This window comes from Ailuropoda melanoleuca, chromosome 9 (assembly GCF_002007445.2).
Source record: "Ailuropoda melanoleuca isolate Jingjing chromosome 9, ASM200744v2, whole genome shotgun sequence".
Classification (NCBI taxonomy): domain Eukaryota; kingdom Metazoa; phylum Chordata; class Mammalia; order Carnivora; family Ursidae; genus Ailuropoda; species Ailuropoda melanoleuca.
In genome coordinates, this window is record NC_048226.1 from 92,835,355 (window position 1) to 92,851,511 (window position 16,157).

Below are 16,157 nucleotides of genomic sequence, written 5' to 3' on the forward strand. Positions count from 1 at the left end.
CCGGCGCGGCCCCCACCGCGCCAGCCTCTCCGCCAAAATGGGGTCGAGGGGCAGGAAAGAGAGGGGCGTGAGGGAAGGGGGGAAAATGGTAAAAATAAATCACTCACCCTCCGCTCGAGCCTCCGGGCTCTCTCAGCCCCACTCCTCCGCCCTCCTCGAGCCGCGGCGGCGGCTCCTCAGCGGCGCTAGAGGGAGCCCCGGGCCCGGAGCGGGGCAGCGGCGGCGGCCGGACCGGGAGCCCCTCCGCACCTGCCCCTGTGGCGGAGCCGCGACGAGCCAGGCGGCGGCAGCAGCAGCGGCGGCGGCTCCGAGCGGGGAGGGCAAGTGACCCGGATGTACAGGGTAACGGCGAGGAGGGGGAGGGGGGAATGCCAGGAAGTGAGGGCGCCGCGGACCTGTCCGGCCGTGCGCATGCGTCGCGCGCCCGCCCCGCAAGGTATATCCTCGGCCTTCCTTCCCCGCCCTTCTTCCCCCGCCCCTCCCGAAGGGGGCGGGGCGAGGCCGGAGACAGGTGGTCAGGCGCTGGAGGGAGGAGAGGAAGGGGGCGCGGCCACCGCCTCCGCGCCCCCGCCCTCCTTAAAGGGGCAGCACCTCCGCGTGGAGCTGGCATCTGGGTGGGTCCGAATCTTGCAGCCTTCTCATTTTACAGAAGGAAAACTGAGGTTCACAGGTGGGGGAGAGCTGCCTCAGGTCTGCGAGATCGGAAATAGCAGGAACTGGAACTTGGAATTCGCAGATCAGGGCTCTTTGTGCTGAACTCAGCGAAGCTGCCACCTCCCACCACTCTCCACGCCTGGAATGGCTGGGCTGGTGTGCAAGCCTTTCCCTCTCCGCCAGGTACTGAACCTCACTCACGCTCCCCAACAAGGCAGAAGCGCTGGCAGGCTCCCCAGAGCTTAGAGGTGCACCGTTATCTCCTGTGATGGTATCGTGGAGACTCCCTGGGGAGGTGTTAAATGATCAGTCCGAGAACAGAAATCAGGCGCCACTTGAGACTTGTACCTTGCCACGCATGGCTCTTTTAGATAGATGAGATTTTGTTCTAGGGTTCCTCCCTGGGCAAAAATGTCGGGGAGTGGGGGGAGAACTTGGATGTCACCCAGGGCACAGCATTTTATTTCCCTAATCCTTCTTCACCCTTGAACATAAATGCTCTCCCTTTACATACAAAACCAGAACATCCCATCTAGCTGGTTCATCCTAATCCTGCTATGAAACTCTCAGATTTTTTCATTAACACTAAAGTGTAAATGATTACAATGTTATCTTTCTCTGGAATATTTTCGGTTTGAGCAGATCATTACCATGGAGGTAAATGGTTCTGAATATTTTAAGGTCAAGACCCCTACTGAAAATCTCACAAAAGTGGGGGTTTTTCTCCCCTAGAAAAATGCACACACATTTGCATACACTATCAGGGGATTTATGGTTCCAGGAAACTTACCTTTGAAACCCTGATTATGAACTCCTGTTCTGGTCAAATAGGTTAAGTCCCAGGAACTAACCAGGCCTTTCCAGATGAGGCCAAGAAATCACTCCCTGCCCCAAATACAGAAGAGCAACCCTTCCTTACCTTATTTAGCCTTTTGTCTTCCTCTTGAGTTACATGGAGACGACATGGTATGAGCCATACTATATAGAACTGTGTTAGAAGAGTCAAAGAGATTAGATGGCTTTTTCAAGGCACACACTAACGGCAAGAGTCCTAGGACTCAGACTTTTGCCCTAAGTATCATACTTTAGGATGATTTCGGGGTTCTATACTGTATCTATTATAATCTTCATCAATTTCAATTAAACTGAGGGAGCCAATTTTTTGCCAACATTAATGCTGGCAGGACGGTCTTTATAACCCAAGAACTTTGGTCCATGTTTCTGACACACTAATACCCATCCTTAAATAACCCTGGTCCATAGAAACCCACTATCCTCAATTTGTACCAAAGGCACAGAGTTCATACACCTTCCTCGTCCCTTAAATATGTGCTCTGAGTAACCACACACCTCCACCTCAATATTTCAACAAAAGCAGAAATCTCTTCCGTAGTATTCTCAACCCCATCCACTTTAGCTCAAATATCTCCCATTATGAGGAACTCATTACTGCACTGGTTGGCCTCTTCTCGTTGCGACGAACCTCTTCTTTTACACTGAGCAAAAATCTGATAACCAACAATTTTCATCCACTTGTCCTAATTTTATCTCTAGAGAGCAACACAAACATGATGCCAGCCTGAGGGAGCTTACAGTCCAGCCAAGAAAAGTCCACTGATGAATCATAAAATAAGATCAGCCCCTTTTGGAGACACCTTTCTCCTTGTCAGCCCTAGACCCATTCCTGGCCTGTGTCACAACTCACACGTAAGCTCGACCACTACCCCGTGTGGGATATCCTGAAAACAGGAATAGAAAACAAGACCTTAAGAGAAGTGCTGAATTTATTCTTCTCTAATCCTTTCTTCGTCATCCTGCACGAATGTAATCCCATTTCAGCTGAGGTCAAAGCTTTCAGAGTTTTATATTGAAAAAACAAGCAGGAGGATGCAAAAAAGAGGTTTACATAAGAGCACGAGGCTCTCAATTTAATCACTGTGGCTTGTTAGCATTTTTCTTTGTGAGTCCTTCCTATGTGCCAGGCACTGTACTAAACACTTTACTGGCATTTCCTCTGCTGCTTTTTACAACCACCCTGTATGGTGCTATTATGATGTCCATCTTATAAATGAGGCAACCAAGGCTCAGTATGAGATCCAGGATTCAAACCCAATCTGTCAGCTCCACAGTTTGTCCATTTACAGAACTTGACTTTGCTTGTGTAAATTTCAGAAGTTCCTGATGCATTCTTTAAATGCTGTTTCCTTTGAAAATTGCATTACTAAATCAACTTTAAAACATTACAAAGAATAAATTGTGTCACTTAATCATTGATGCATTCAATCAACACACAATTCTGCTCCTCTACTATGTCCTAGGCACCATGCCAAGGGTTTAAAGTGGAGGTCAGTAGAAAGGGCAGGTGCCTAGGTCCTGGAGGGGCTCAGGATTTAGTGAAAGAGCTGTGACCTCACAATTATAGCACAGCATGAATTCGTTGTAATCTAGGATAGTGGAAGAACCAACAATCCCTGGGACAGCTGTGAAGGCTTCAGAGAGGATGGGTTTGGTCTTGAAGAGATCAGGAAAGGGATGAGAAGAGAAGGAGCAAGGGCAAAGGAAGGGGAGTTTGTGACATGCGGGAGGGAAGACTGGGTGAGATAGTGAAGGATCTCCTCAACCACCATGCTGTGGAGTTTGAACTTGCCTCCTGAGGGCAATAACAAGTAAATAGAAGCTTCTCAGCAAGGGAGAGACATAAGCAGATGTGTTTTATATCAAGATCACTCTGACAACAGTGTCCAATATGGCCTACGGTGGGAATGAGAATGGGAGCCTGCAGACCACTGAATTTGCTGTGCAGTCCAGGCGAGAGGTAATGAGAGCCTGCTTTAGGAAACTGGCAGTGGAGAGCAAGAATGGGGACCAGAATTAAGATACTGATGTCCAGGGACACCTGGGTGGCTCAGTTGGTTAAACGACTGCCTTTGGCTCAGGTCAGGATCCCAAGGTCCTGGGATCAAGCCCTGTGTTGGGTTCCTTGCTTGGCAGAGAGCCTGCTTCTCCCTCTCCCTGTGCTTGCTATTCGGCCTGCTTGTGCTCTCTGTGTCAAATAAATAAAATCTTTAAAAAAAAAAAAAAAAGATACTGATGTTGAATCTACAGGAGTTCGTGACTTTAGTTGAATCTGGGGGAAGAAGCAGCAGGAGCTGTGGGACATGACCCTGATATTCCTAGCTTAGCAGACCCACCGGAGGGTGATACCACTCAATCCCAATACCTTCACACAGTTTTCATTCCTGTCCTCTTCCCACTTTTACCCACGTGAATGCACATTGCTTCAACTATCGTCAGATACGTGCAACTATTTCCCAATACCGTTTCATATTTCTACAGTCACATTCATCATTTTAATGGCTGCAGAATATTGCATCATGTTGAAATAACCCCATTTCCTTCAGTTACTAAAGGTTCACACCCTGCGTGCCTGCTTTACCCTAGACTCATTTGGTTCTGAGCATTTTGCAAGGGATTGGTTGAGCGAGGGAAGACAGCCTTTAGGTGAAGGGTGTTGGAAAAGTGTGGCCACAAGGGCCAGCAAAGCTGCAACTCTCATGTGGGAGACGATTGGGCAAATGCACTGCACGGAGAACTGCAGAGCTGTGGAAAAGAACACATCAGCCTACCATTTATTCACTCATTGGCAATGCGTTCTCATGAACCGAGGACAATACAGCAGAGCCCAAAGCCCCTCACAGCTCTGGATTCAGCCAGGCCAGGGTCTGAGTCCTGTTCTACACCTTATACAAGTTACTCAACCTCTCAGAGCCTGTTTCCCCACAAATCTGTTGTAAAGATGAACCTGGCGAAAATTTACAAAGTGCCTGGGATGGAACAAAGCATGCATTAAGTTCAATAATGATTTTTGGTTTTGGTCCCTTCCCTGTGCTTTCTTGACTTCCATCATTTTCTTGAGTTTCTGAGCAAACCCATCAGGCAACAACGCATGTACTAGAGGTCAGAGCCTGAATATGCCAGAGTGAACCAGGGCCACTCACGTGACCTCACTAACCTTTCATCTCCCGTCTGGGAAACTGGCCTAAGAACCTCATTCACAGGAATGTTGCAAAGTTCTCATAAGTACTATATAGGAAAATATGTTCAAAGCCCCAAAGCACAATGTCATTAATGACTATTACTGCGGTTACAGACATTGCTGTATTCTTGGTTTCTCCCCATTAAAAAAATAAATAAATAAAATAAATGTATATATATATATATATTTGTAAATATATAAAATATTATAAATATATACATATATATTATATATATATATCCTCCACATAAGTTATATATATATATATATATATATATATATATATATATNGGTTTCTCCCCATTAAAAAAAATATATATATATATATATATATCCTCCACATAAGTTCCTTGGACTGAAGTTTCTGGGTTAAAGGATCTAAACACTGTTAGGGTTCTTGATCTGCATTGCTCAGAGTTAACTCAAAATCACTGTATAAGTCCTCAACCTAACATTCAGGGACTTCTATCAACTGCTTCCCTCCTCCTCTTGGTGGAAGGAATGAATACCAAATCCTTGAGGAAAGAGGCACCCTCCCAAATATTTCCAGGATGGCCAGGGGTCCGAAGGCTAAGGACTAAGACTCCAATGTCCTGCCTGATGCCTAAGCATCCAATGGGTGAGTTTCACGAATCCAGAAGAAGGCAGGGGAAGGAGGCCTGGGCATCCCCAGGGCAGCACTCGAGGCCTGTCCAGCATGAAAGATGGCATCAGAGCTCCTACCCAAAAGCAACAAAGTACAAAGCCAACAGCTCAAACCCTAACACAGTCCTGACACTCCTGTGATCTAGCAACACATTATCCAATCTCCCAGGAGTCATAAAGTTGTCCTTAGGGCCATATTTCCCCAGAGGCTCTGCCTATGAGCGTCTGTCACGTTCCCAAATGTACCATTTCTCACAAGTGGGCAGTTCCACAACATCCACTTGCCAGCCCTCTGGGTGACCTGCAGGAAGGTGGCAGGCTCTCACAGCTGGTCCTGTGCCTCCAAACTGCCTTTCAGCCTCTTCAAGTGGTTGTTTCCTGGCCTTCTGGTTCAAGGGTCACTCCTCAAAGTAGTCCTCCCCATCACCCCACCCCCACCCCTTGTCAATCATTCCTGTAGGTTACTGGCTTTTTTTCCTTCACAGTACTTATTACAACCTGTAAATATTTTTATTTTCTATCTTTAAAATGTTTTTATTCTTTTTTTTAAAGATTTTATTTATCTGAGAGGAAGAGTGAGAGAGTGAGAGGGAAGGAAGGGCAGAGGCAGAGGGAAAAGCAGACTCCCCACAGATCAGGGAGCCTGATGCAGGGGCTCAATCCCAGGACCCTGGGATCATGAACGGAGCTGAACGCAGACGCTTAACTGACTGAGCCACCCAGGTGCCCCTTTATTTTTTAAAAGCCTTCCACAAAAACACCAGCTCTGTGAAGGCAGAGGGCAGGGCTATTTTGCCCACTCCAACACCTGTCCCTCAGAGACCCTCAATAAGTATGCAGAATGATTGGGTAAAAAAGGGAGGTTCCCAGCCTCCCCACACACACCTTCCTTTCACCCCAACTATGTGAATAACACATGTTGACTGCAGAAAAAATCTGAAAACACGACAGATGAGCAAAAGGAAGAAAATATAAACACTTATGATCCAACCTCCCACCATGTGGATACCCTTCCAAATGTTTTTTCTATATCTATATAAAGATAATGCATATATTTTTGTAAAAATCGTTCATATTCTAAACTAATCTGCTATGTTTCATTTCACAGTATATCTTAATCACCTTTCCTTAATCAAAGTACTTGAGCTGCCCTGTTGTGCAAGGTTCTGTAACACTCAGTCCTGTCACTATACCATAAAAGATGTAACACATCTAGTGTGGAGCAGAAGGGGAGGTCTCTTCAAAGTCAATAAAGGTAACATGTTTTAATACAGCACTTCCCTCTTGACAAGCTTCCCATTTTTTCCTCTGTGTTTGTATTGCTTTGGAGCTCGTATTTCTACAGAACCGTACTCCCCACCGCCCATTCACCACCTGGAGTTATTAGAGTCTCCGTCAACTGCAGAAGCAAAATTGTTTGCAGCCGGAAAAGCTGACGTCTGATGAAGCCAGGACGAAGCCTCAGAGTTCAGTTCGAGAATCTGCTGCTGATACAGGGGACAGAAATAAAGAGTGTGTTTTCTTGCCAAGATTTTAATGTAAAAAGAGGAAGAGACTTTCTGCAAGCCTTGGCTTCGCCTTCCCAGCCCTGCCCTGAGGTAGTTTTTCCTTAGAGGGACAGGCTGGTGGTTCACAGGGTTTACTGATGTCCTAAGCAGTCTGCAGCCCAAAGCGCACTGCCCCATTTGGACACAAAGAGCTGGCTGCAGAAAAACCCAAAAAGGCAATGCTCAGGAGGCACGGCCTTTTCCCGCCAGCAGCTCTTTCAGCCCCTGGTGGGGTTCAGGAGCCACTTGGCATTTTCAGCTCTGACAGCATTTCCCCTCCAGCAGGAAAGGCCTCCCCAGTGCCACCTGGGGAAGCAGACCAGAGGAGCAGGCCCCACTCCAGCGGGAAGGCTCAGAGCCCAAGGGCACTTGCTGCCTTGCCCACCTGCCCGCCCCCCACTGTGGCTGGGCCACCTTATCAACACGCACAGGCCCAGGAGGGGGTCACCTGAAGGAGGGGGGCAAGATGTTGTCAAATCAGAAATGGCACCAGACGACGGGAGGGAGAGGAACAGCTGGGTGGGCCTTCTGTTCTTGGACCTCCCCCCATGGTGACCCAGACACCCAAACGAGGTTCATCTCTGTTGCTCCACCCATCTTATATGGAACCCCATCCGAGTGAGAGGACAACTTTATCTGTAAAGGAAGAGACTCCCCAGTGGTGTCAAGGGTCATTAAGTTATCCATGCCGTTTTGAAAAGCTTCTTTCTGTGTTTTACAGAAACACCATGGCTGGAGAAAAGAGATGGGTTTGCTTTGAAATATCACGGCAGAAGGAATTACCCCCACCACCCCTGCTCAGATTGATTGCTTCAGCTCTGCCAGTTTTGAGCAAAGTGACTTCCACCCATTTTATAAATTCAACCTTTGTAATGACAGTTTTCGGGTGAGAAATGAGTACAAGGAATTTAAGAATTTCTTGAGAGGTCACAAAGCCACTAAGACACGGAACCAGGATTTGAGCCAGGTATTAGCAGCTGGTTACTTGGCCTCAGTCATACTGCTCTCCTTGCCTCCCGTCTCCCCTTCCTCCGATCTCTCTGCAAACATTCATTACACTACTCAGTGTCCAAGCTCCATCTAAAATACTAGGCGACTCATGCATAAAATAGGCACAATACCACCTAATTCACCGTTATTGTGAGGATTAACTGAAATAACAGACGGAATATTAGAAACTGCTAACATTCACCCACGTTTTACCCTAAAAACAGCAATTACGTACAGCTAAGCCTAATATGTCAACATTCTTGGAAAACTCTTAAGTGTTTAAATAGATGTGCATTACTGATTATCTTGCTTTTTGAAATTTGCAGCTTTTGTATACAAACTTGGAAGGCTGTACATCATGGTGACTAAGTATTCAGACCTGAGTCTGAATCCCTTCGTTTTCTCATCTGTAAAAAATAGGAAAGTAACAGTACTCGCTGTCAGAATTAAGTTATTTCATGGAAAGCACTTAGCACAGCGCCTGGCAAATGTAAGTGCTCCATAAATATTAGCCTCTTCTATTATTTATTATTATTACTGTTATTATTAACTTGCTTTCATTAAGATGGTATTGGTATAAAGCTGCCCATTGTAGCATTATATGTAATAAAAACCAGAAACAAATTCAATTTCCCACAATAGGAAGATAGCAAAGTAGGGTTCTGAAAGAACTGTCTTCAGAATCAACGAAAATCAATTTAATTGAAATTTAAAAGCCCCCACTTTGCTAGTTAGGGGCTGTATGATTTTGACCAAGTCATTTCTTTTCTCTGGACCTGTTTTTCTTCACCTCAAAAATGAAGGATTTGCTCTCAATGATTCATAAGTCCTCTAAGATTTAAAGTTTATAGTCCTAAGGCTCTAAATGCTCTAAATAAAATACAATCCATCAACATCAAGGATAATACACAACCCCTAAGTACACAGGAAGATGGTAGTAACATGAGAAAATATTTTATAAATACTCCTGACCTTCTTTAACCCTCCTGTTTCTTTTTGCAACAGTGGTCGCCTCTTATGAGAATTTGTATTATGTGTGTTGTCTCTCTCCATGAATCAGGCGGAAGCTTCGAGGAGAGCCGGGATTTATGTCTGGTTTGTTCACTGATGCATCTACCCTAGCCATTGTAACAATGCCCAGCACACAGTAGGAGCTCAATTAACATTTGCTGGTTGAAAATTTGTGACTATTCTAGAAGAGCAAAGTACAAAACTGTATCTAGAATAGAATGCCATTAGTATACAATATGCACCCCCATGGAGAAATGGCAGATAGGCTCAGAGAGGTTAAAAGGAGAGAGCAGGGATGAAGTTTTTTTTTTAAACTTTCCTTCAATGTTTTGAACAATTTTATTTATAAAGATGGCCTTCAAAAAGGGAAGTGTGTAGCCAGAAGAAAGATAAAAGAGAAATAGAAGAAGTGGCCAAGGGGGCGGGGAGTGATTCTGAAGGAGGGCATAAGGAAGGGAGGATGGTGCCGAAGCAAAGAGGAGGCTCTCTTAATGGAAATAGAATCACAGGGGCAGAAAGAAAACTAGGTAATAAGATGCAGAAAAGAAAAGCCGATTTATCTTGGACTTTTAATTATAAGCTAGTATCTCTTAAACTATTCCCAAGTCAATAGGTTTCCCCCACTAATTGTCTCAATCGATGGAAGCTTTAGTGAATTTGAGCACAAAGGGGCACTTGGGGCTGTTACCTATTACTGTTCCCACAGGTCCTGGGCCTTCCTTTGATCCGCTGCTATGGATGTAAGAAGGACGAATCCCACATACTAAGGTTAACTGGTGAGCTACAGGTCTTTTCATTAACCACCTGATCAACAATTCCATCCAGGGTTACACACTTTGGGGTGGGAGGGAGACACACCGAGTATAGGAAACAGCCTTCCCTTCCCGGGGATGAAAAACACCCTACCTTACTACAATACAGATCAACACACAACTGCCAAAGAAATGATACAGACATATGCCCTGGAGATTTTAAGAAAATGTTACAGATTTTACAGATTAAAATACTTCCTTTGCCCAAGGACAGCCTGGTGTACTGAACTTTATCAACTCACAGGGACCCTGGTGCTGGTTGTAGGCTTAATCTTGAACCCTTCCCCTGTTCCCATCTTGCACTTGATCGTACATGACTCTCAATGCCTCCAGCTTCCCCAACTGCTTTCCTGAGCTCTTCATCATGTCCATGCATTTGAACTTGGAGCAAACTAGGTTAGATGCCCCACTGTGAGAGTGCTCAGGACCCTGTACTTCTTTTATGTAGCACAGACATAATTGTAATCACACGGTGATGTATGTGCTTTCCTTAAACACTGGGAGCCCCATAGGGGCATGTGGGTTTGTTTTTTTTTTAAGCTTTTATTTATTTATTTGAGAGAGTGCGAGCAAGAGCATGAGTGTGGGGAGGGGCAGAGGGAGAGGGAGAAGCAGGCTCCCTGAGCTGATCAAGGAGCCCCATGTGGGGCTCGATCCCAGGACCCGGAGATCATGACCTGAGCCGAAGGCAGACGCCTAACCGAATGAGCCACCCAGGCTCCCCAGAGCCCATGCTGTTTTGTCACCACTGTATCCCCAGTGCTAGCACAGGAGCTGGATGTAGTGCTGGCATAAGGCATGTACTCAAACAGGTGCAGCCGGTCAAGCCTGGTCAAGCACTGGTCCAGCCTGAGTTATCCCAGTCCTAGGGCCATAACCCTTCTCCACACTCCCAGCATGGACACAGCCCTAAAACCAGGGAATCAGATGAGCAACGTGAGGAGGTGAGATATAAACCCTCCCCACCAAAGTCACCAAAACGATTAGGCATGTAACCAACTAGCTGAAATACAGAACAATGGGGATGTCAAACATGAGCTTACAGCATGAAACAGTTTTAAGTTGTGAGGCTACAGAAGAAAAGACATGGCATAAGATTAAAAAACAAAAAACAAAAAAACAAAAAAAACCCCACCACCTTTCTAAGAGAGAACCAATATGGTCCAAGCTAAGAAGCAGCTTACTCTCTAAAATCCTGGTGCTGATTTCATGTTAGACCACAGGTTAAATGAGAAAGCATCCCTCCTTCCATTTTAATGCACAGACTAAGCTAGAGAGGCGAATGCTACCTTGCCCAAGCTCTGGTCTATCTAAACCCACAGCCTTGGAGAAAATGTCTGCAGTATCCATTTCAGTATTTACTTAGCATTTTTATTTATTTAATAAATAAATAAAAATTATTTATTTTTATTTTTTATTTAATGCAAGTGTCCTGTTAAATAACAGTGAGTATCTGATGAATTACCTAATTTTAGACACATAAGGGACCTTCGAATTCATCTTCAATCTAACATTTTACACTGAAGAGAACTGAAGGCCCAAGAGGGGCTCAAAGGGGTCTCACGGGAACACAGTCACCAAGGCCTGGACTTGGAGTGAGAGTCAGACAAGTGCTGAGTTCATTTCCAATGGCTAGATGGACCCAAAGGTTGAGGCATCAACAGAGTCCTGTAAAAAAAAAAAAATCTCTACTAATAAGCATGTGTACAACATTGGGTGCAGTGTCTGGTGTGATCTTTTAGGATAAACGAAATTAATCAAAACATTATGCTTATTTGGCCCTTCGTTACACATAAATCTCTCCCAAAGTGGGGGAAAAAATGTTAGGAGACATGGACCAAATGATAAAGAAACAAGTGGAAATGCAGGTTGTATGGGACTTCTCAATCACCCGTTAAGAGTGGGGAATGATGTCTTTCTTGGTGCTAATACTGAACTGACTATAGAGTTCCTATAAATACTACTTCCTGTTGTGCCTTTCCCGTGCTATTCTCTGTGCTACGAACCCCTTCCCAACACTACCACACCTCCCGGCCAAACTCCTACCTACCCGCCAAGACTCAAGTCAGGCATAGCGTTTCATTATCACTTAGCTCTTGTTATTACCCATGGTAACACATGTCCCTTCTGATGCCCGACGGTCCTTCTAGGATGTGTCAAGAAGACGAGCAATGGTATGACATTCCTATAGCACCATGTATCCCACTGAGAAAAGCACTACAAACATACAAGGTAATGTTTTATTAATTTATTTAACCTGATTCCTTGAAACACTGAGTGATTTTGATGGATGAATTAACCAACCCAAGATTAATAGCTTGGTTTACTACACTCATTTCTCTTTCCAAGCCACAAGCCAAAATAAACTCACTCTCAATTTATAACTTTGCAAAATGTGCTTTTGCATATCGACTCCTGAATCCACTGTGGTTATTAAAAGGATGGTTGCATCCATCAGGATGGGCCAGGTTATGCTATGGTAACAAACAACCCTCGAGTCTCAGCCCCAGTGATGACCACAGTGGTCATTTTGGGGTCAACAAGAGCAGCCCAACAACTCCATCTTTCTGGACTATACCTGACAATCTGGACTATACCTGACAATCTGGCTGTCATCAGTTTTAAAGATATGACCCCCCCCCCTTTTCCTTCTCCAACCACCTACAGAGCTGTCTGGCAGGGCTGCAGTATGGATTAGATGTGACAATGTTTAGATGTGACAAATCTCTGCCAGGATACTGCCTGGCAGATAGGCAACAGTCAGTAAATGATAATGATGGCTAGTACCATTGTCATCACCACTATCCCTACTCCTCTTCAGATAATAACAGGGATGTTATTATTATAATTCTCATAGACCAGTGGTTCTTGAACTTGTCTGCAAACTTGAATCACCCAGAGAGCTTAAAATCTATTAGTGCTTGTGGCCCACCCCCAGAGTTGGTGAATTAATTCATCTACACTATGTCCTGGGCTTTGGAATTTTTTAAAAGATCCCCAGGTGATTCTAATGTGCAGACGAGTTTGAGAACCACTGTCATACAGGCATCATATTCATATCTATACTTATATATATTTGCACATGCACGCATTCATACAGGTGCATACACAAGCTGGCCAGATTCTAGGAATCCTGCCCCCTCTATGATAGTGGTGATCACATCAGTCAGGATGAGTTAGGTTATGCTGTGGTAACAAAAAAAAACAAAACAACAACAACAACAACAAAAAAAACCCTAAATACTAGTCCCAATGACAACCACAGTATTCACCCTCTAGGGTCAACAAGATGAGCCCAATAATCCCTCTTGACACCTAAGCCTATGCATGCACCCTCAGGTCTTTCCTGTTTCCTCTTTTGTACTTCACCCTTTTTCCAAGGTCCAGTTTAATGAGTTTGCCAGGCCCAGAGTAAATCAAAACCAGAAAAATATACTGGTATGGACAGACTGGGAGGAGATCTGTCCAGAGGAGAACCACTGAAGACTATTAGCAATGGAGGCTATGCTTTGTTCGGCTCTCTATCCCCAGGACCCAAAACATGGTAGACAACTTAATAGAAATTTGGAAAGGTAAATTCATTAGTTTCAGTAATAACCTGAAAAAAATGGAAGGCAGACACAAGAACTCCAAAAGCACAGCATCTAACTTGAAAGTCTTATGTGTTAACTTGTCACCAGCCACCATTTTGATTTCCCACTTTTGTTAATTTCTCCCAGGACGAAACCATGTCCAGCGGGGTGGAAGTAAGGGAGGTCAGGATATCTATGAATAAACCAGTGCTCTTTCAACGGGCAGCAAAGCTCAAGACACGCACGATAGGTGCGGGGGCAGTAAGAACACAGACATTTTGCCACCAGCACACTCATGAGTTTTGGTAAATCATCTCCCGCTCTGTTGGATGTTCTATCTTTGTAGAGTCTGGAGAAAACCAGAAAATCCGGCTTGCATGCCCTTGTTTTGGCAGTTTAATTTAGGAATCGCACTGGCTTTACATATACTCTTCACCAAAAAATATATTCTGTATTTTGAACACATGAGTTAACTTGAGGCCAGGGGAAAGAAACATTGTATATGATTACATAATAGTTACTTTACTTTAAAACCAAATGGAAGCCTCAGGCAGCAAAGTCAAAAGGAGAGAGAAATCATTTTTGTAAAATTATGTGAATGCAACCCTCTCTTCTGATGTATTGTGAGTTGACAATGGTTCTGCTTTTCTCAGAAGCTCATTCAATTATAGGCTGCTTATTTGGACCTGCGAGAGGGGTTTGCCTCCCCATTACAGTTAGTTAAAGAAAAAAAACCGGCAGAATTCCACTAATAAAAGCCTGAAATGAAAAGCAGTAACTACTCCCAAGGCCCTGCTTGTTGTAGAGGCATCATTAGATGAAACTTTGTAGTGTCTCTGGTAACCATCTATTTTCTCTACAACCATCACAGAAAGGAGAGGAAGGAATGTGGGTTGCACAGTCTCAAAACACCTTGATCTCTTAGGCGTGTGGCTGCTGGCAAGCGACTTAACCTCTCTGAGCTTGTTTCCTCATCTGTGAAATGGAAATACCTACTTGAAAGGGACATTATAAGAACTAACTAAGGAAACATGTGAAGTGCCTAGTGTTCAATGAATGTAGTAAATGCCCTTCCTCTGATCACTGCCAAAGTCTCAGGAAGCTCATTAGAATGTGGGTTGTTTAAGAGAAAGGCCTTTTATTAAAAAAATTTTCAGAGAAGGGACCTTGCTCATCTTCCTACACCCACATCCTCCACACTGCCCCCTTAAGGACTATAGCTGCCTCTTCAACATCTATTCTATTCTTCCCACCAGGCAACATCCTTCAGTCACTCGGTCCCCATTGCCAGTTCCAGGGATGATGAGTCCTGACTGGTCTAAGCCAATCAGTATTACCTCATTTCTTCTGCTGCCATGATGGATTGAGATGGAGGCATCCTGAGATGATCCCATCAGAGGGAAGCTCAGGAACTTTGCTCAGTGGTCCTGGGGAGAGATGATAGCTCTTCAACAAGCATGATCCAACAAGTATGTGGTCTGCGAGGTACCAGCAGCCAGGTCACCACAATGGACAGCTCTCCTCTACACTTCCTGGAGCACAATGCAGAAGCCCTGCTAGCAGCCCTCTCACTATTATAGAGGAAGTCAACCTGAGAACAAAGCCAACAGACACAAGTGGGTTGCCCAGAGAATCACCAAGAAATGAAGCCACAGCCCTGATCAAAGTGTGCCTGAAACCTATTCCCTATGTGAATCATTCAACTGCTCCTATCAATTATCCAGTTTGAACTAGGTTTTCTGTCCCTTACAACACAAAGCCTCCTAACTGATACGTCCTCCTGCATGGCTCAATGAATCACCGAGCAAGGGAGTATGCAGAAATACCATCGCTCTTCTAATGATTTAACTCAGACTTCAAGTTCCCTGGGAGTAGGAGCCCTCATTGGTCTTGGCCAGCCGGTATCCCAGGCTTAACAGAGTTTCTGAACACAGGCCCTCAATAAATACTTTCTTAATTAGGCGAATGGAATGAAACGGACAGAATCACCTAGAATTTCATAGCCTTTTAAAGTCCTACTCCCCGATGTATCTGGATCAGAGGAACATGAAGAGGGAGCTCACGGGACTGGGAGCCATCAGACAGGCCCGAGCTCAAATCACAGATCCCACTGAGCCTCAGCGTCCTCCCCAGCAAAATGAGGATGTTAATACCTACTTTCCCAGGCAAGGAGAGTCATGCAAAAGTACCTAAGGTTGCATTCAAGAAATATGTATTTCCCTCTCTCTGTTTGGCTAACCCTGCTTCCTATTGTGAGTTCTAGTCTGAGGTCTGGAAAATAGGGTCATCATAGGTACACGATATGGACCAAACCCCAGATTACCCAGAAGAGCCAGGCCTGGGAGGCTGAGGACAGGTAATGCGTACCCTGAGCCTCCCATCCCTCAACATCCACCCATTTCCTTCAGGAGAGGGATCCTGGGCAGAAGGCACATATCAACTAGGCCTCTGGCTGCGGTGCTTCCTCTTTGCTTTGCTGGTTGCTTCCCGACAGAGCCATCAGCAGTCCTGGCACAGTCCTAGGGGCTGCTGATCTAACCCATTTACAGGTGAGGTGGAGCTCAGCTAGACAGTCAGCTCCAGGAGGGCAGGAGCCTGGCCTCATCCACCACTACACCCCCAGCACCCAGTGAAAGATTTCCTGAGTACATGAATGAAGGAGCGAGTGAATGAACAGGGAGTGATGAAATCAGGTTTTTCAGAACAGAACGGTAGTAAAACCCTGTTAGTGCACACACTGCTGGTTATGAAGCAGGCAAACCCAAGCCCAGAAATGAGAAAGAACTTCTGAGGCTGGCTCACGGGGACTGAATTCTGGCCTGAGGATTCCAGTGCCTCGGTCTGAAACACAGGTTCTTTCTCTGACAAGCACCATTATCAAGAATAAATA

General features: G+C 45.1%; 1 protein-coding gene across 11 annotated transcripts in view; it reads right to left on the reverse strand.

Annotated features, from left to right (window-relative positions):
* CYRIB (CYFIP related Rac1 interactor B) overlaps positions 1 to 16,157 on the reverse strand; it is a 133,435-nt gene that overhangs the window by 77,659 nt on the left and 39,619 nt on the right. For 2 of the 11 annotated variants that reach the window (XM_011219415.3, XM_019794952.2), the window contains exon 1: positions 108 to 242. The exons of 4 other annotated variants lie outside the window; for them this stretch is intronic. Coding sequence is in view for 4 of the 7 variants with exons in the window: in XM_034668616.1 (XP_034524507.1) it covers positions 1,574 to 1,642; positions 14,605 to 14,661 (126 nt within the window). In the remaining 3 variants the exon portion in view is untranslated. Of the gene's footprint in view, positions 1 to 107; positions 243 to 1,573; positions 1,643 to 11,160; positions 11,364 to 14,604; positions 14,695 to 16,157 lie in introns of those variants that run through there. 5 more of the 11 variants (XM_034668621.1, XM_034668616.1, XM_019794956.2 and 2 more) reach the window with 5 other exon arrangements.